At 45.9% G+C, this 21,253-nt stretch overlaps 1 protein-coding gene across 1 annotated transcript in view; it reads left to right on the top strand.

The window, feature by feature from the left end:
- The first annotated feature begins 788 nt into the window (after positions 1-788).
- The window catches only part of ALDH1L2 (aldehyde dehydrogenase 1 family member L2), a 60,770-nt gene continuing 40,305 nt past the window's right edge, over positions 789-21,253 (top strand). The window contains exons 1-6 of the mRNA XM_062202986.1: positions 789-906; positions 13,191-13,335; positions 16,018-16,252; positions 18,316-18,481; positions 20,425-20,526; positions 20,708-20,797. Of these exons, the coding sequence (XP_062058970.1) occupies positions 859-906; positions 13,191-13,335; positions 16,018-16,252; positions 18,316-18,481; positions 20,425-20,526; positions 20,708-20,797 (786 nt within the window). The 5' untranslated portion in view covers positions 789-858. The remainder of the gene's footprint in view (positions 907-13,190; positions 13,336-16,017; positions 16,253-18,315; positions 18,482-20,424; positions 20,527-20,707; positions 20,798-21,253) is intronic.

A 21,253-nucleotide genomic window follows, 5' to 3' on the forward strand; every position in this document is an offset into this window, starting at 1 on the left:
CAGAAATCCCGCCCGGGTTAGGGAAGAAGAGGGTCATCTGAGGGAAGCGAAGAGGTTAAGGCAGGAAAGAAACAAAAGCCTCTAGAAGAAGCATTTGAGCTGCACCTGTAAGCAAAGAAGGAATTTCGACGGATAAGATGGTGACGACTGACAGGTGACACGCCTTGCTGGGGAACACAGTCCAGGAAGGGATCGGCCGGACTGCGGTGTGGATGAATCACGTGTGCCAAATAGCAGCGAGAACAGGAGTCAAGGCCAACCCGCAGGCGGCCTTGAGCGCTGCGCCCGGGAGCTTGGTCCCAGACAGGTGCCCCGCTGAGGAGGACGGCACCTGCTACCCGTGGTGGGAGACCAGCTCTGGGCCAGGCCCCTTGCCAACCGTTGTGGACAATCCCCCATCCCGGCACCCGGACCCTTGTACGATTTAGCGAAGGCGCCCCGCCGCTCTCCTTGACGGACATGCCCGTTGCCTTCTCCAGGCTGTGTTCTGGACGTGACTCGGGGTGGCACTGGCCCCCGACGAGGCAGATCCCTATCCATCTCGCAGCGCCTGAGTAACTGGCAGGACCCGGGCCACCGCCACGACGGAGGAGCGAGCGGGGTTTCTGCGGCAGCTGCCCTGAGGTTGCAGAGGGCGGCAGCGCGCCCCGCCCACTCCCACCGGATTGGCCGCTGGGCTCCGGCCGCTGGAGGGGGCGGGGCTCTGCCCTCGGAGGGGCGGGGCCGCGGCTGGGGCCGGGACTCTCGGAGGCCGAGAGCCCAGAGCCGGGCTGCCCCGGGCAGAAGGCTGCAGGCCGCGCCCAGGCTGAGTGTCCCGCCCGCTTTCGGCCGCCCGCGCCGCGCGTGCTGCTGTCCGGCATGCTGCGTGGGGGCGGACAGGCGCTCCGGCGCTTCTCCTCCAGCCCGGTGAGTCCCGTCCGGCCGGGCGTCCCGGCTGCCACCCTGCCCTGGTTTGCAGACCCCGGGGCGGCGAGGTTGGGGGAGGGCAGGGATGCTCAGACTCCGCTCAACGCCAAGGCAGCGATTTTGAAAGTGGGAGACTTCAGAGAAGGGTCCTGGAGGGTCGCCGTCCCGCCAGCCATTGTCTTCGAGACCCGTTTGTTGAACGCGTCGGGTCTGGCTGGGTTGACAGGATGGGCACAGCCGCTCGGAGTCTGCTTCCTCCCAACCGTGACATTCCCTGGATGCAGCCGTAGCGGCGGGGGCGAGGCCGCCAGGTCCTCCTTGGGGGCGCGCTCGGGACTGGCACGCAGGGCCCGTGCAGATAATGGCACTCGCAGCTGATGGCTGCACACGCGGCGTTACCGAGCTGGGCTGAGGTCTCCCAGGCGCTGCAGGGCCAGCCACGCTGGAACACTGTTGCTCTGCAGCGCTAGAACGGAGCCTGGGCCCAGCCCCTCCACTTAGAATTGCATCAGCTGCTCCCGAAATGGAAAAAGACACGTTGCAGGCAGAGCCGCCTTCAGCACTAGGGGGCCTCGGGAGGGATGCCTCCAGGCGTCCAGGCAGACCCCAGGTTGTTCAGGGAAACCAACAGAAAACTCCATCCCAGGCACGTGCTTTTGCTCATAGAAGTGCCTGCTTGCTGTTACAGAATTGCCTTCTCTGAATCGCCTCTGCCAAAGCCACCTGTCCACCTGCATCTACTGTGTCCAGATGTAAAATCCCTAGGGGCAGAGAAAAGGCTTGAGTAGCACCAGGAACTGACCCAAAGGTGCATAAACAGGAAGGCTGTTGTCCCCCAGACAAACCCAAGCACTGAGAATTCCTTTTGCTGCTTGTGATCAGTTCTCCATACTCTGAGGAGTATTTGACCGTTTTTTAAATGGGGGGAGGGTGGAGACCTGCTCTGCTACCAGTGCTTGGGCCTCCTCCATAGCTTCCCTGACCACGTGGCAGCAGGGGACTTGGGCTGCTTGGTGCAGAAGCAAGGGGCTTGTGCCTCAATGTTTTGTCCACCTGCTCTGTGAACGCTTTGCACTGAACTGTCTACTATGGAAAGCTGAAGAGAGTCTTACAGAATGAAAAGATCTTCACGGTGGGACTGGTGTAAGGTTTCACGAGTACAAGACAAACTTCCCAGGTGACAAATGGCATAGCTGGAGAAGCCCCTGGCATGGTCAGGGTGTGTCCTCAGGAGTACCTGTGGAAAATCAGTGACATACAGCTGGGAAGAACACAGGTTCCTCACTGGGAGAACTTGAAATGTTTTACCCTATAGAAAATGAGGATCTATCCTTTGGACTATGTTCTGTAAGAATTATTCAAAATCAAACAGATACACGACTGGTGGGAATATAAAATGGTACAGCCACCTTGGAAAACTGGCCGTTTCTACCATAGCTAAACCTGTAGCTATCGTATGACCCAGCAGTCACACTCCTGGGTGTTTACCTAAGAAAAATGAGACCTATGTTCACACAAAAACCAGTTTAAAAATGTTTGCAGAGGCTTTTTTGTGTGTGTGTATAAAAGTGGAAAGAGCTTATTGTCTCAGCTACTGGCAGAGCAAATAAACTGTGGTATGTCCATCCATGTGGTAAGACTCTACTTAGATCCAGCTCTCTGCTATGGCCTGGGAAAGCAGTAGAAGATGGCCCAAGTGCTTGGGCCCTGCACCTGTGTGGGAGACTGGAGGAAGCTCCTGGCTCCTGGCTCCTGGCTTCGGCCGTTGCAGCCATTTGGGGAGTGAACCAGAGGATGGAAGACCTCTCTGTCTCTCTCCCTCACTGTCTGTAACTCTACCTCTCAAATAAAATCTTTTTTTTTTAAGACTCTACTTAGGGAGGAAAAACATGAATAACTACCAATACGCACAACACAGATGAAACTCAGATACATACACTAAGTATAAGGAACCAGACTTCAAAGGCTACATATTTTATTATTTCATTCATCTGACATTTTGGAAAGGGTAAAACTATAGAGATAGAAATAAAGGTCACTGGGGAAGTGTGTGGCACAGCAGGTTCTGCCACCATGTGGGATGGCCACATCCCATATCAGAGTGCCTGGAATTGAGTCCTTCTGATCCAGCTTCCTGCTATTGCACCTGGGAGGCAGCAGATGATGTCGACCCAAACACCTCAGTTCCTGCCCCTGGCTCAAGTTTTAGCCTGGCCCAGGCATTTGGGGCGTGAGCTAGAGGATGGACAGTCTCTCCCTCCCCCTCTCTGTGTGTGTCTCTCCTTCCCTCTGTCACATTGACTTTTGAATTAATTAATAAATTAATAAAGAAAAAAGATCTGTCGGTTTCAGGGGCTGGGATAGGAAGGATTGATTATAAACAGGCATAAAAACTTGGGCAAGTGATGGAATGGTTCTATAGTTTGATTATGGTAGTGATTACGGAACTATGTGTTTGCCAAAACTCACAGGACACTAAAAAGGATGCATTTTGCTGCATGCTAACTGTACCCTTGTCTTACTGTGTTTGCTATTGCTATAATGAAATAGCTGAGGCTGGGCACTATATAAAGAAAAGAGGTTTGCTCAGCTTACAGTCTGGAGGTTTGGGAGCCTGTGCTGGCATCTTCTTGGCTCTCATGAGAGCCTTACAGTGCATCACACTGATATAGCACTTCCTGTGCGCCAGGCACTAATCTAAGTGAAAATGTGTACAGTCCTTTGATCCTATCACATCCCAATGTAGGAACTATAATTATGCCCATTTCACAGATGAGGAAAGGAAGACCCAGAAAAGTTAAGTAACACTGTCAGTCTCACAGCCAAAAAGGATAAAACAACAAGAAAGAAATGGTCCCAGCTTTCCAGGAATTTGTATATTAGTGGGACAGACTATTAAACCTGAGTTTTTTAGGTAAAGGATGATACATAATACATCAAATAACGCAATACACCAAAAGCAATACATAAATGGACAATAAAATATGAAAAGACACTCAAGCAAGAAATGCAAATTAGAACAAGATATCCGTTTAACTTATCAAGTTGGCAAAAATTAGAGTTTTGCAATATTGTGTGTAGGCAGGGGTGAGAAAACAGTTCTTCCAATACTCTAAAAGGGAATTTGATGCTATCCATTAACATTTAAGTTTTAAAAATGATCTTGCAGTTTCACTTATATGTGTCTAACTGAGAAAAACATTTCCACATGGGCACAGAAAGCAGGTACATGAATATCCATTGCCATGTTATTTGTATCAGTGACATAGTACATGCCAAAATATCTCTCAATGGAGACATGAACAAATCAATTGAGACATTTCTACACTGTGGCAGTTTTAAAGAATGAACATGGGGCCTGTGTTGTGGTACTGCAGGTTAAGCTGCTGCCTGTGACACTGACCTCCCATATGATCACCAATTGGAGTCCCAGCCAGTCCTCTTCCAATCTAGCTTCCTGTTACTGCACTTGGGAAGGCAATGGATGATGGCCTTGAGCGCTTAGGCCCTTTCTATTCCTGTGGGATACCAGGCTGGAGTTCCAGACTCCTGGCTTTGGGTTGGCCTAGCCCTGGTCATTGAAACCATTTGGGAAGTGAACCAGGGATGGAATTTCTCTCTCTCTCTATTTATCTCTTTATCTCTCTCTCTCACTCTGTGTGTGTGTGTGTGTTCCTCTCTCTCTCTCTAACTCTGCTTTTTTTTCTTTTTAGATTTATTTATTTGAAAGGCAGAGTTACAGAGAGAGGCGAGAGACACACAGATCTTCCATCTGCTGGTTCACTCCTCAAATGGCCAAAATGGCCAGGCTGAGCCAGGTTGAAGCCAGTGCTTCTTCCAGGTCTCCCATGTGGGTGCAAGAACCCAAAGACTTGGGTCATCCTCCACTGCTTTCCCAGGCTCATTACCAGGGAGCTGGATCATAAGTGGGGCATCCGGATCTCAAGTCGGTGCCCATATGGGCTACCCGCATCACAGGCGGAGGCTTGACCTGCTATATCACGATGCTGGCCCCTAAAATAAATCTTAAAAAAAAGAAAAAGAAAATGTGCCAGCAAAAATTAGGGAACATAATTGACAGTATTATTTCATTTTCATTTATATGATCTTCATTTTATTTGAAAGGCAAAGAGACAGAGAGATTTTTCCATCTGCTGGTTCATTCCCCAAAAGCCCACAACAGCTAGGGCAAGGCCTGGATGAAGCCAGGAACCTAGAACTCCATGAGGGCCTCCCACATGGATGGGAGAGACCCAAGGACTTGAGCCATCATCTGCTGCTCCCAGGGTGTGCATCAGCAGGAAGCTGGATAGGAAACAGAGTAGCTGGGATTCGAACTAGGCATGCCAATATGCGATGCACGCATCCCAGGCAGCAACTCAATCAACCTGCCACATGCTTGCCCCTCTTTTCTTTATTAATAAGGAGATTGTGGGGCCGGCGCTCTGGCATAGCGGGTAAAGCTGCCGCCTGCAGTGCTGGCATCCCATATGGGTGCCGGTTCGAGTCCCAGCTGCTCCACTTCTGATCCAGCTCTCTGCTATGGCCTGGGAAAGCAGTAGAAGATGGCCCAAGTCCTTGGGCCCCTGCACCTGTGTGGGAGACCCAGAAGAAGCTCCTGGCTTCAGATTGGCTCAGCCCCTCGCCTTTATGGCCATCTGGGGAGTGAACCAGCAGATGGAAGACCTCTCTCTCTCTCTCTCTCTCTCTCTGCCTTTCCTTCTCTCTCTGTGTAACTCTTTCAAATAAATAAATAAATCTTTAAAAATACTATAGGCAAATGCTAAGCACTGAAGTCATGGCTGTGCACTCCAGTCCTTTACTCAAAGTCCTTGATCTGTCGCCTGGCCCTTTAGGCTCTGTCTGGCCTCCAGGTTCTGGGCATCCCCCTCGTGGCCTCACCTCTGAATAGGCCCCAGTCTTGACAGCCATTTTTAAAAATCCTTTTGTCTTTCTTTATGGTGGGAAAAAAAAATGTTGGCCAGATATCCAGGAAAGTCCACGTGAATATTTTGTTAACATTATGATGCAACAGAAAACCAAGTTGCGCAAGTTATCGCTTAGAATGGTCTCCTGAGTCTTGGCTGACTCTCGTGCAGAATCAGCTATATATGAAGTCTAATTCCTAGCCTCTGTTTGTATGAGGGTTTGTTAAAATGGGGAGTGTGGGCTTTCCCACGCCTCCGGATGCGTCCTGTGAGTGTCCTGAAGGTGGATTACGCCTGCACGGCAGTGCTGGACAGCCTGTTAACATAGCATTACACTGTGTCACTTCCCGCTTAAAGTCGTGCAGTGCGAACCTCGCTCTTCATGGTGAGGTCCGAATCATTTAGAGCCCTCCCTAAGGCCTCTCTCTGGGTGTCATTTGTCACCACCCCTCAGATTCAGCAAAGGAGTTCCCTGTGCTCTGAGACCCTAGCACATTATGTTCCATTCAATGCGTCTTTACTTGGCTGGGTGTCCTCTCTACTAATTAGTGAATTTCTTAGGACAGGGACAATTTCTTTGTACCTTTCACGTAGGGGTCTCAGAAAGAAATGCTTACAGAAGCCAAACAGGTAAGGAAAATGAAGGGCTGCACTGGGTGCAGGGAAAGGCTGGTTGGAGTTCATGGGGCTGCCTCTGCTTGGCTCCGGCTGACAGCTGCAATGTGGGAATGTAGACCAGGGTTGGCAAACCTCTACATTTTTAAAGAAAAGTCAGAAATTTGCCTACTGATGTGAAACTTCCTAAAAATCTTGACACAGTTATCTTTGCTAAGATGGAATTAAAAGAAAGATATATAATCAACACTTGAGAAATATTTTTCTGAATGAATGTAGAGGTCTCAGTACAGTACCTGGCTCATTTACATAGGAAACATTCATCATCATCATGGTTATTTACCTAAGTACTGCTTGTGCTCTTGTGATAATAATAATAGTTGACATTGATTGAGCATTTACTATTACTACTTATTGCACTGATATATTGCATCCTCTATCCTATTGAAGCCTTATACCTCCCCTATGAGATAGGTACTATTACGATGATGATTTTTTCTTTCAAAACTTTTTTTCAAACATTTATTTATTTGAAAGGAAGAGTAACAGAGAGAGGGAGAGACAGAGAGAGAGAGATCTTCTATCTGCCTGTTCACTCCCCAAATGGCCAAAACAGCAGGAGCTTCTTCCGGGTCTCCCACATGGATGCAGGTGCCAAGGACTGCTTCCCAGGCGAATCAGAAGTGGAGCAGCTGGCTCTCGGACTGGTGCCCATGTGGGATGCCAGCGCTGCAGGTGGCGGCTTTGCCCACTACACTACAACACTGGCCCCTGTTGTACCTGAGTGAGTGCAAACAGAGGAGCACTGCACATTGATAAAATTTGACGGTCCTTTATTGCTGGCAGTGGCGAGCAGGCTCATGTCCTAAAGAACTCCTGACCCTGAAGCTCAAAGCAATTGAGCTTCTAAAAGCAAAAACCACAAGGAGGGGAGGGGGAATACATGGTTGCTAGGATCAGGGGGACACATGGTTATGAGGGTCAAGGTGACCTAAAGCCTATGGGAAACTAACATCAATTACATTCTTAATACCAGTCACAGTCTTGACATCAATCCAGGTACCAACCTAAATCATATGTGGGACATAGACAAATTACAATCTTAACATTAGTCCAGGTGCAGCCTATCTGTTCTAAGCTTGAGCGATCATGCTGGGGAGTTTCTATGTTTTGCCAAGCAGGAGGAGGGGTATTATTATTGTCTTAGATTTACACCATGATCCCACGGTGCAGGATGCTTTCTCAAGATGGACTCTTGGGTACACCTCTTGTCAGGGTGTCACTTCACCCCTATTGTTTCTAATTTTAATGGATGGGGGAAATGGGGCCCGGCTGAAAATTGCACCTCTGGGGTTGTGGGGAAACGAATGGGCACTGGGACAATAACTGATGGAGATGGACTCTTAGCACTGCCACTTAGTAGCTATTTGGCGGTAGGCTCCATCTTGGCATCTCTGCACTTTAATTTCTTCATCTGTAACAATGGGTCAGTGATGCCTGCCTCTGGGAGTCCTCGGGCGATCCAGTGAGGTGATCTGTGTGTAATACCTGACACACACTAGGCTCTCCTCAAATATTTGCTAACATTTCCACCCTGTCTTGTTGCCCCAACTCCCAGGGCAGAATCATTGTTGTTGGGGGCTAAAACAGGTTCTCCCGAGAGCAGGGACTCAGCCTTGGTGTGCCCACGGGTCACTGGGGAGTTGTTAAAATGCAGCTTCCCAGGCCTGGGACTCAGGCCCAGGAGATCAGGGTGGGGGCCAGGAACCCATATTTGAAACATATCCTCCCTGTTGGTTCTGCTAACATGGGCATTCAATCCTCAGAACATGCTTGGAGAAATAAGACTAAGGTAAAGTATCCCAGGAGACTTTAATGGATCCCTGCTATAAACACACAGTTCTACAATCTGAACATTTCCCAGTGCTGGAAACTCACCTTTTATAGCTTCAGCTTTAGCCTGAAGCCCAGAAAGCGTTTCAGTGGATGTAATCCTGGCAGGCCAAAAATCCAGGCAGGGTTTCTTTAAATGAGAGTATTAAATCTGGAATTGAACTCTGAATAACCAGATGACAGCCGAGCAGCCTGTTACATTGGAATCAGCTGGTCCCTTGTGGTCTTTTTTTTTTTTTTTTTTTTAAGATTTATTTGTTTATTGAAAGGCAGAACTAGAGAGAGGGAAAGACAGATATCTCTCATCCTCTGGTTCACTCCCCAGATGTCTGCAACAGCTGGAACTAGGCCAGGACAAAGCCAGGAGCCTGGAACTCCATCTGGGTTTCCCACTTGGGTGGCAGGGGCCCAAGCACTGGGGCCATCTTCCCCTGCTTTCCCAGGCACATGAGCGCAGAGCTGGATCAGGAGTGCAGCGGTGAGATTTGAACTGGCGCTCATACAGGATGCAAGTGTCAGAGGCAGTGGTTTAACCCACTGTGCCGCAGTAATGTCTTAAAAGTAGTATTTTAGCCAGCGCCATGGCTCACTTGGCTAATCCTCCGCCTGCGGCGCAGGCAGCCCAGGTTCTAGTCCCGGTTGGGGCGCCGGATTCTGTCCCGGTTGCTCCTCTTCCAGTCCAGCTCTCTGCTGTGGCCCGGGAAGGCAGTGGAGGATGGCCCAAGTGCTTGGGCCCCTGCATCCGCATGGGAGATCAGGAGGAAGCACCTGGCTCCTGGCTTCGGATTGGCGCAGCACTGGCTTAGCAGCCATTTGGGGGGTGAACCAGTGGAAGGAAGACCTTTCTCCCTCTCTCACTCTCTCTCTCTCTCTCTCTCTCACTGTCTAACTCTGCCTGTAAAAAAACAACAACAACAACAAAAAAAACTAGTATTTTAGATGTCTTAAAATATATGGCATTGGTAATGATTTGAGGTAAGGACACAATTGTAAGATGGCCAACATTATTTCAAGCAACAGCACTAATTATGGTATTTGAAGATAGAACACTGATAGAACATGCTGATTTTTTTTGGAAAAGAGGAGATTACATTGTCTACTATGCATTCTTTTATGTGAACTTGCTGTTGTTACAGAGTTAATCTGTTTGTTTCCAAGTATTTGTTAGATGTTGAAGCTTGCTTAATTATACTCTTGTGAGATTAAAAACATGGCTGACTCTGGAAAAGCTTTTTTTTAATGATTTATTTATTTATTTGAAAGGCAGAGTGATGGGGAGAACAGTATCTTCCATCCTCTGGCTCACTCCCCAATTGGCTGCAACGGCCAGGGCTGGGCCAGGCTGAAGCCAGGAGTCAGGAGCTTCATCCAGGTCTCCTACATGGCTGGAGGGGCCCAAGCACTTGGGCCATCTTCTGCTTCTTTCCCAGGAGTGTTAGCGGGGAGCTGGATCAGAAGTGGAGAAGTGGGGGCTGGTGCCCATATGGGATGCCGGAGCTGCAGGCGGATTAACCTACTGTGTCACGGCACCGGTTCGAGACCCGGCTGTTCCACTTCCTGTCCAGCTCTCTACTATGGCCTGGGAAAACAGTGGAAGATGGCCCACGTCCTTGGGTCCCTGCACCCGCATGGGAGACCCGGAAGAAGCTCCTGGCTTCTGGCTTCAGATCAGTGCAGCTCCTGCAGTTGCAGCCATCTGGGGATTGAACCAGCAGATGGAAGACCTCTCTCTCTGTCTCTATCTCTCCCTCTGTAACTCTTTCAAATAAATAAATAAATAAATCTTTAAAAGAAGAAAAAACCTTAACTGTTTAATTATCCGCTCAGTTACAGAGAAGTTGTGATCAGATATCCTTTGTAGTTCATTTCTGAGAAAAAATTTTATCTATGCCCTTAATAAAGTGGGAATGCAGTTTCTTCATAATCCGATTTTTAACAGTGAGTGTTGACTAATGTAGAATGAGTTTCTAGGATGTCAGAGATTCCTACCCCGAGTCCTGTGAGCCCACAGTCTCACATGGGAGACTGTAAGGTGGGAGTTCCCGAGGAGCTGGGATGGGCCCGTCACTGAGCAGGAAAGCACACAGGAAGGCCGATGCTCTGGCCACCATCTCCGCACCACAGGAGTCCCGCGTTTAGCCTCATCCACCTGCTGGCTTTTCATCATGGGCTCAACAGTCACCATGGCAACGGATGACCCTTAGCTCTGCTTTGTGAGAATTTACGGGAACTGAAATTGCTCAAAGACACTCTTTTAAACTAACCCTTTTAGTGCCATTTTTTCTATATGGTGTTACTTCTGTATAATCAATGTATTTTTGTGTATCGATGTTACTATATAAAGTAATAGAGGGGCAGTTAAGCCACAGCCTGGAATGCCCACGTACTATATCGGAGTGCCTGGAATCGAATCCCACCTCCACTTGTAATTCAGTTTCCTGGTTATGTGCCTGGGAAGCAGATGATGGCCCAGGTGCTTGGGTTCCTGCCACCCATGTGGGAGACTTGGATGAAGCTCCTGGTTCCTGCCTTAGACCTGGCCTAGCCCTGGCTGTTATGGGCACTTGGGGGGTGAACCAGCAAATGACTGATCTCTTTCTTTGTCCTTCCCTCTGTCTCTATCACTCTGCCTTTAAAATAAATAAGAAAAAATACTTTTAAAAAGGAGAAAGAAATAGAAGATATGAATAGTAACAGTTTCTTTTAATTGTTTTATTTTTAAGTCAATATGTGGGCTTTGGATTCAGACAGATCTTGACTCAAATCCCAGATTCTTCCCTCTTCTAGCAGTGGATCTTAGTGATATGCAAGGAAACTTCAAAAAGTTCATGGAATTAAAAGATAATTTTGTTTTGATGTAAAAGGATTTTGAAATCATGCATGGTTTTTTTCATAATCTACATTGCTACAAACATTTTGAAGACCCGAATATGCATGGATATAAAAATATTTTACATTAAATCAACTTATCTTTTAACTCCAATTTCCCATGAACTTTTTGAAGTTACATTTCTATTTATTTATTTGAAGGTCAGAGTTACACAGAGGGAGAAAAGGAGGGAGAGAGAGAGAGAGAAGTCTTCCATCTACTGGTTCACTTCCCAATTGGCTGCAATGGCCAGAGCTGCACTGATCCAAAGCCAGGAGCCAGGAGCTTCTTCCGGGTTTCCCATGTGGGTGCAGGGGCCCAAGGTCTTGGGCCATCTTCGACTGCTTCCCCAGGCCATAACAGAGAGCTGGATGGGGAGTGGAGCAGCTGGGACTTGAACCCTGGCACTGCAGGCGGTGGCTTTACCTGCTACACCACAGTGCTGGCCCCATACTTGACATTTCTAAGCCTCAGTTCCTTTGTTCCAAAAATGGTGCAAAGTGGCAGATAACAAAACAGCATGGGTGTAAGAATTAAGTGAAATGAAATGATGTTCAGGCCTCCATGCTTGTCTGAAAGCATTGAGGCCATGCGTGTTTTAGAGTTGGGAATTATTCACATTTTACAAAGTTAAATGGATAGTGTGTTGAATTCTTAGCAGGCTCTGGGGCAGTCCTTGCAACCTGACACATGGACTTTTCTGCAGTAAGCTTATGAAGATTTTCAGAGTCTCATAAATGTTATAAATAAACACTTCTAAGTAGCGTGACGTCAGTTCGGGTCAGATTTGACACCAAATGAGTTTGTGCCAAACTTCTAAGAAATCAATAAGGACTATGAGAAGTGTTACAATAGATCAAGCTAGTTCTTGAGCACTTCCCGGGGATTTCATGAATTCTGTACTACATGAAAAAATACACAACAGGCTAGTATATACAAGACTTTAACAACATTATGACGTAGACATACTGTCTCTGTAACACAAAACCCTGCACTGAACTCTGCATAGTAAGTCATTCATTTCTAACAAGGCTGTGTGAGGTTGGTATTATTACTCCCATTTTACCAGTGAGGGAGAAAACGCAAATAAAAGTTGGTTACTTGCTTCAGGTCACACAACTAAGAGGTGCTGCTAGGTTTTTGGCCTGAGCTGATTTCTAGGGTCTGTGCTCTTTGCCCCTATGTTTTAGTGAATGTAGATCTTACTCTCTTTGGGTCCAATCCTTATGTCTGTGATGCAAATTCGACTTCTGTGTTGAAGTGATCTTGTTCAGTGTTAAGATCCTATGACTTAAACTTCTTTCTTTATATCTGGCCTCGCTTTACCCAAGGAATTGATTGAGGCAGCTTGTAAAAATATATGCAATCTGGGGCCGGTGCTGTGGTGTGGCAGGTAAAGCTGCCACTTGCAGTGCCAGCATCCCATATGGGTGCTGGTTCAAGTCCCGGCTGCTCCACTTCCAATCCAACTCTCTGCTATGGCCTGGGAAAGCAGTAGAGGATGGCCCAAGTTCTTGGGCCCCTGCATCCACATGGGAGATCTGGAAGAAGCTCCTAGCTCCTGGCTTTGGATAGGCCCAGCTCTGGCTGTTGTGGCTATTTGGGGAGTGAACCAGTTGATGGAAAACCTCTCTCTCTGCCTCTGCTTTTCTGTAACTCTGCCTTTCAAATAAATAAATAAATTGTTAAATATATATATATATGTATGCAATCTCAATGATTTAAAATGAATAATCAAGGTAATTAAAGGGAAAAGAAGAAATACTTAGGTATTCTTACAAATACTAGGTATTTTTACAAATTATTTTTACAAATATCTATAGGTAATATAGTCTGGGTTCAGTAAATGTCAATACAAATTCCATTTCATAGATCTTCGAGTCTTCTGTAATCCTCATCTTGTATGATTGAAAAAATGATGTTCATTACCCATGTCTTCTATCCATGCTTACATCAGTCATCATCAAATTGTTTTGCAGATTTCTTTCAAAAACAAGCTGAAGTTGGCACTGATTGGCCAGAGCCTGTTTGGACAGGAAGTCTACAACCATCTGCGCAAAGAGGGCCACCGAGTCGTGGGGGTGTTCACGGTTCCAGACAGGGATGGGAAAGCTGATCCACTGGGTGAGTGCCTCGTGGCTCAGCTGGCTCCGTCGCTGCCAAGTCTGGGCTGGTCACCAGAGCGGGCGCAGCCACTCTACACTCATCACAGTGCACGCTCTTTCGATTTGCTGCTTTGGTGTTGCAGATACTGGGCCTGCATGGCATAGTCCAAGGGGACAGCCCCAGTCTGCGCTATCAAAGCTGCATGCCAGCAAGCAGGAAGGGACAGGTAGGAAGGGGAGGGCAAGCCCTTTCTCAGGGGGCACGATCCAGAAGTTTCATGTAGGAGCATTGCCTCTACTCCCAACCCCTTGTCAGAACGTAGACACAGGCCAAATCTATTTTCCAGAGAGACTGAGAAATACAGATTTTACTTGGGGTGGTTTTGTGTTCAGCTAACCCAGGGAGCTAAACCATCCATGCTAAAGGATACAGAGGGTCAACTAGGAGCCTCTGCCTTGTTCGTGGACTTGAGAAGTGTTGCAAGTATATGACTTTTTCCCTTCATTTCAGAAAGAATCCTGGGAAATAAACTTCTCTACCACCTTGGCCCAGGGTTAGACCCTCCTTTCTGTTGGTCATGGCCATTTAGACTCATGATCTAATTCCAGCAAAGGAAAAAGCCCTGATTAACAGAGTAAGATAGGAGGTGGCCCAGTGCGTGGTTAACATCGTACATTCAGAGTCACAGAATTAGTTCTAACTCTGCCACTTACTAGCTGTGTGACCTTGAGCAATGCAGTTAATCTTGGTAAATTTCAGGTCAGTGGTACCTGTCTCACGTGGCTACTGCTGCGAGGATTAAATGAGATAATGTATACCAAGTGCTTAGCACTATGCCTGGTTCATAATAACCAGGCAGGAGTGACAGGAACTGATTATTCTTGTGGTCAGAATCACCAACTAGGGCAACCAACAGTAGCACTTGGACAGCCGCACATCAAAACAGGAGACCAGTGCCCAGATCTTCAAACACCCAGTGTCTCAGTGGAGTAGTTTTACAAGGAAGGCTTTGGTGTCTCCCCGACTCCACCTTTCTCCTAAAACCTCCCATGGTTTTCTCCCACTGTCCCATTTATTGACCACCATTTATCCTGCCATCTAACACATGAGTTCAGTTTGGAGACTTCGTGTGAACATTCACGTGTGTGACCATTATTGAGCTCATCCCTCCAATTCTTCCAGAAACCTAACCTTGACAGCCAGAGTCCTTCAGGACTTGCTTAGCCTTCAGCATTCAGATTTTGTGCTAGCGGCATCATCTCCTCCTGAGTCAATGAATTTTGATGTTTGGATGTGGATAAAAATGCCAGAAAATGTCTTTAGTCAAGGCATCTGGAGATTGGCTAAAATTAATATGTGCAAGGAATCTCCAAAAAGCTCATGGAAAATGTATATTATGCAAAAACTACATGGATCTCAATTTTTTATGTGAAAATAAACTTCTAATTCCATTGTCCATGAACTTTTTGAAGTACCCGCATGTACTGTTATATATTAAGTTTAGATTCTATTATTAATATATAATACCATATATTAATCTATCAGTCAGGAAGCATGTGTTTAGTCTAGCAGTTAGGACACCTGTATCCCATACTGGAGTCCAGGGTGTGATTCCAGGCTCCAGCTCCTGACTCCAGTTCCTTGCTAATGTAGATGGTGAGAGGCAGAGGCAATGGTTCAATTAGTTGGGTTTCTGCCTCCCAAGTAGGAGACCAGTATTGAATTCCTGACACCTGGCTGTGGCCTCCGCTCAGCCGTGGCCATCGCAGGCATTTGGGGATAGGAGGTTAGGAGCTCCAACTTTCCATCACTTCCTCTCTTCCCACTCTCAAATAAATCAATAATTTAAAAACTATGATATTTTAATACATGATTTATACACAAAATATATACTGTTAAACAATATATATACTTAAGATATAAGATGCATAGTACAAATGATATTTTATTATGGAAAACATGGGCCTTTGCTGTTTCTCCTTGGGAAGCCCCTTCCATTTTCACGGTTAGAATGGAGCCTTTTGTGTGGGGAAGAACAACACTGTGCCCAGACAGCAGACCTGGATCTGCTCCAGTCTGACGATTCCTTCCAGGGGAGCTGGAGGTGGATGCCCCATTTTTTATCTCTGACCTCCACTAACTTACTTGTTTGCTGAATTTAAAAGAATTCAGCTCAACATTTGCCTTTTGGGACCCGCCTGTTGGGTAGAGAGAATTTGTTCTGGTCCACAGTTTGCCCTGTGCAGAGAAGGGGGAGATTCAAGGTTTTCCAGTTGTACCAGAGGTGGAATATTTTTAATTTGGGGACAAAGTCCTGGCACTTGGCTCCAGATCTAAAAGAATGTTCTTTAAAGGGTTCTATCAGCAATAAAGTCATCAGAAATGATATGAAAGTATTAAAGGATCTATAAAAGAAAAGAAAAAGCTGCTGTTACAATCTCAAGCTGAACTCTAGCCACAAACCTTTCAGTTCAAATACATTATGCCTTAAATATGTAGGTAAGCATCACATTAAAAAAATGGCTAGAGAACACTGCAATTACAACACATCAAATTCTGGCCTCAATCTGAACTGTTCCTTACCATGTTTTATTTATAAATGTTTCATGAAATATAAAATTATAATGCACAAATCTATGTCAATATAACATTATAGCTAACTCTTTAAAAAATGAAAATAATCTTCTTTTTGGTGCTTAGCTTTGGCTGCAGAGAAAGATGGGACCCCTGTGTTCAAGTTCCCTAGATGGAGAGTCAAGGGCAAGACCATCAAGGAGGTTGCAGAAGCCTACAGATCCGTGGGTGCTGAGCTAAACGTGCTTCCCTTCTGCACACAGTTCATCCCCATGGATGTAATTGATGGTCCAAAGCATGGCTCCATCATTTACCACCCGTCCATCCTGCCCAGGCACAGAGGAGCCTCTGCTATCAACTGGTGAGCTATTTTAATAACAGAGAGGGAGAGTCTTTTCCATTGCCCAAGTCTTTCTGGGTTGGTTGGTTTTGTTTCCACCTGAAGTATCAGGAGAGCAGGTGTGATTGGGTAGTTGTGAGTTCTGATTGATTGTTAGGAGTGCACACACTCCCCTGAGATTTGCACACTGCATGAATCAGGACAGCATTTTCCAAGAATCGTCTATGGAGCACTATTCCATTGCTCCTGATCCGGTGTTGAGCAAGCCAAGGTTTTCTGGTCAGATAAGCTTGGAGTATGCTGGATTTCTGTAACACGGGACTTCTTTGAACTTTCATTATGTGCTTTACCATGAACTTCACAAGCTCTAGGAGGTAATATGAGCATACAGCATCCTCAAATTTACTTAACCACAGAGTGCTTTTTGCATAGAGCATCTCAGGGACATTTCAGGAAATGCTGAATTACCTGAAATTAAATTCTCTTCTGCTTTGTCTGTCTTCCCCTATTCAACTGCAAGCTTCTGGGGGAAAGAGACTTTGTCTAACATTCTTACTGCTGTTTCAAGAACAGTGCCTGGCACATCCCAGGTACCAGACACCAGCTTCTCTATGCGGTGGGTTGAGATGGGCATTTTTCACCTTTTCCACCTTCTTTACTTTACCTGCACATCTTCCTGCTATTCCTTAGTGTGAAGCTACTGAATAGGTAGAAAGTCTACACTTGGTTGAAATGTGATGAAAAACTTTTCATTGGATGTAACATTTGATTACATGAATTAATTTCTATTTTGCTCTTGTAAATTATACTGTGCTGGCTATCCTGGCTCTTAAACTTGCAATTTTTCTTATTTCACTTTGTTTCTATATGCAGAATCATTGGGTCAATGTGTATGAATATTTTCAAGGCTCTTGAGAATATAATACCAACTAATTCCTCTAGATTTTTCAAAAGAATCATTAATTGATTTAGATCTTGCTTGATTAGTAACTCAGAAAAGTGAAAGTGATTTAAATTGTGGTCACTGATGACTTTGTACTCTCCCTGTACTTGCCTCCTCTCTGATATGTGTTTATATGCATGTGTCCATATATTCCGCTTAATGTTTGTGTTTTAACCTCCTATAGAACCAGGCTAAGCTTTTCTCCTAAGCTAAGCTGTACAGACCACAAAACACAAATACTTGAATTAGTCAACCATCTTTTACTGCAATTTATATAGACAACCTTGAGCTAATTCTATGTGAAGCTTAGACCTTATTATACAACCTAAATAAACAGTCTGCTTTCCACATTGCACTGGCAGCATCTGTTTTACTTTTGATTTTTATTCTGCCTAATTCAAGGTCAAGTATGATGTAGGGTGGCAAATTATTGTACTTGATTCTGAAATAGAAAGCTGACACCTAAGAGTTAATGAGTGGTAGTAAAGATGGACTCCCATGCCCTTTAAGATTCTCTACTGTCAACTTAAATAACAATGAGAAAAAGGTCCTCCAAAGAGCAAAGATATTTACTTGGGAATAGCAGAGTGTTGCAATGAGAACATATATGCCATAGTAAACTATGAGCACATTCAAGGAGGTGAGGCAAGTGGAAATATTCAAAGGCAAAACGAGGAGGATTATTTTGCAAGAACAGTCCTTGGTAAGGATCAATGACGGGGTGGCACTGGTTCACGCTGTGGGTAGACACATCCCTGTGGAAGTGTTTTAATGAAGCCTGCCATGGCCTTTGTGCAGGCTGTGGGCCTGGCAGTCTTCTGTGACGAGTTCCTGTCATCAGGCATGCACGCGTGACACCCCTGCCTTCGCGTCCTCCGGACTTTATTTTGCTAGTTACGGCTTGACAAAAGTGACCGTATCTTGAGTCTGGCAAGTTTTGTACTACAAGTCATTACTCTACGTTAGCAAGAAAGACCACAGGTCTGAGGATGTATCAACAGCAGTGCCACTGAGTGACAGCTCTGTATGAGCTCTGACCGGGCCAGCTCAGTTGTTCATTTCTCAAAGTCACTTCATTCACCATCTACTTTTCCATGGTAAACACCACCTGCATTTGAAATTGAGTCACTTCTTTTCACAGGACTCTCATTATGGGAGACAAGAAGGCTGGGCTCTCTGTTTTCTGGGCTGATGACGGCTTAGACACAGGACCCATCCTCCTTCAGAGGTCATGTGAAGTTCAGCCCAACGACACAGTGGACACACTTTATAATCGATTTCTTTTTCCTGAAGGAATCAAGGCCATGGTCAGTATGTTTATGCTATCAAGAAGAATCTAATGAGCCTTTAAGATTTTGGGAATATTTATCTTTTGTGGAGAATTTGTCCGTAAGAGTTTTCACTAAAAATATAATTTATTTAGAGTAGAAATCCAAACTTTAAAATTTCTTAGTATGTGAAGCTGACTTGCTCTTCTGAAGCAGTGATCGAATGGATGTAGTATCAATTAAATCGCCCCATTGCTTTTGTCGGACATTTGAATCGCCAATCCTGTTTATAATAACTAACTGTAAAGAAGAACACAGATTCTTAAGAAATTTTGCTATGTAGTTTGGACTTCATATAAAAGTATTTTAAATTGGCCGGTGCCATGGCTTAACAGGCTAATCCTCTGCCTTGCGGCGCCGGCACACCAGGTTCTAGTCCTGGTTGGGGCGCGGGATTCTATCCCGGTTGCCCCTCTTCCAGGCCAGCTCTCTGCTGTGGCCAGGGAAGGCAGTGGAGGATGGCCCAAGTCCTTGGGCCCTGCACCCGCATGGGAGACCAGGAGAAGCACCTGGCTCCTGGCTTCGGATCAGCGAGATGCGCCGGCCGCAGCAGCCATTGGAGGGTGAACCAACGGCAAAAAGGAAGACCTTTCTGTCTGTCTCTCTCTCTCACTATCCACTCTGCCTGTCAAAAAGAAAAGAAAAAGTATTTTAAATTTATCCATGTAGCAGCATCAAAGTTGCTGTCGCTTTATTTATTCAGATGTACTTTGGGTAACAAACCCAAAGCATGTAACAAAATATCAGCCTGTAAAGATATTGTCTAATTCAGCAGATAATTTTGATGTCATTTATGTTCTTTCCCAAGTTTGGTATGGTAAAAGTAGCAAGATTATATAAAGGAGTAGCCAATTCATACTGGATGGAGGAGAGCAATGCTTCCTTTGTATCCTTTCATGACTAACAGCGTGGGGCTTTGGGGTCAGAGAGACTTACGTTCAAGTTCATATTCTATCACTTATTTGTTGGATGACAATAGACAAGTCACTCAGCCTCTTTAGCCTTGGTTCCCTCTTCTATAAAATGTAAATAATACTGATGGACTTGCAGTTGTGAAAACTAAATGACTTTATTTGTATAAAGCTTCTTGCACACAGTAGGTGCTCAAAGATGATCAGTTCACTACTGTGTGTTCAGCGGCACTTGCACAAGCCCAGGTTCTGTGCTTGACGGTATCTTAGAGCGAGGCCGTAGAATGAACTGTAGATCTGGCTTTGTTCCCAGGTGGCTTCCTCCCTGTGTTCTTGGTGGGTTGGTCAGCAGCTGTGAGTCCTCAGAGAGAAATCTGAGAACTTGAGCTTCTGTAGGCCTCCCGTGAAAGACAAGACAAACATAAATATAGCAGGGAAGAGAACCCGGGACACATCCCAGACGTGATCAGTTTCATGGACAGATTTTAAGTCTTTTTTTTTCAGCTATAGGATGCTAGAAAGCAAGTTGAATTAGTTAAGAACCATCATGCATACTTTTCATTATAATGAGGAAAATAATGCAACTATTTTATAACTGTATTTCCGAAGTGTCCATTGACTCAACAAGGGGAGGATAAAGTTTATTTAAACAAAGGAATCATTTTTAAGAGTGCCGGCTTGATACTGATAGGGAATAGACGTGGACACAAATCCTCTACCACTGTTTCTGTGACCTTGCTACTTGCTTAACTTTCCCCAGTCACAAGTCTCTCATCTACAAAATGACAACAATACTATCCACGTTACAGAACTTGTGTGATGTCTGTCGGCAAGAGGTATTTTAGCACACATTCTGCGCCTGCCGTTTAAACAGACCGGAAGCAATGGTCGTTCTCTGATAGCCTCACAGGCGTTCATACTGTTCCGCGCAGCTTCAAACAGACTGTACCATTGTTAATTATGGGCTGTGACGCAGGGCACTTTGTTTGTTTGTTTGTTTGTTTGTTTCAGGTAGAAGCTGTCCAACTCATAGCGGATGGGAAAGCTCCTCGAATTCCCCAGCCAGAAGAAGGGGCCACGTATGAAGGTATCCAGAAAAAGGAAAACGCCAAGGTACCTATGTCAACTCAATGACACATCTCAAAGCTTTGAGTAGTTCCCAACGCACTCGTTCCTGGCCAAAAGGGAGACCTCCAGGCCAACCCTCCCCGCCCCTGCCCCTGAAAGAGAGGAGCTTCTATTGTTCTGAAACTCACGGCATCAGGAGCTCAGCCTGTGCTTTGTGCTTTCCTAGATTTCTTGGGATCAGTCTGCAGAAGTCTTACATAACTGGATCCGAGGTCATGATAAAGTCCCTGGAGCCTGGACAGAGATCAATGGGCAGGTATGTCCTGGGGACCACTTTCCCCCCTCATACTACCTGAGTAAAAGGCTCTATATAGGGGCTGGTGCTATGGCATAGTGGGCTAAGCTCTGGCCTGCAGCACCAGCATCCCATGTGGGCACCTGTTTGAGTCCCAGATGCTCCATTTCCAATCCAGCTCCCTGCTAATGCACCCGGAAAGCAGCAGAGTTGGCCAAACCTTTCTTTATTTTTTAAAAGGTTCTACAAAGATGTCTTGGCTTCTCCTGGTTCATCTCTCGCTTAAGAGAGGGGTTTATGATTCCCTTGCCTTGATTCTGCCAGAATTGAGCTTTACTGTGAAACAGTCTTAGGAGCCTGCAGTTCGAAGGGGAAAGCAGAGAAGCGAGTTGATATGCAGAATGCCCCAAGTGCTGTCTTAGAGGCCCAGACTCGAGTGAGCTAGGCAAGGCTTCCTGGAGAAGCACACTGCTTTGC

Source organism: Lepus europaeus, chromosome 10 (assembly GCF_033115175.1).
Source record: "Lepus europaeus isolate LE1 chromosome 10, mLepTim1.pri, whole genome shotgun sequence".
NCBI lineage: Eukaryota > Metazoa > Chordata > Mammalia > Lagomorpha > Leporidae > Lepus > Lepus europaeus.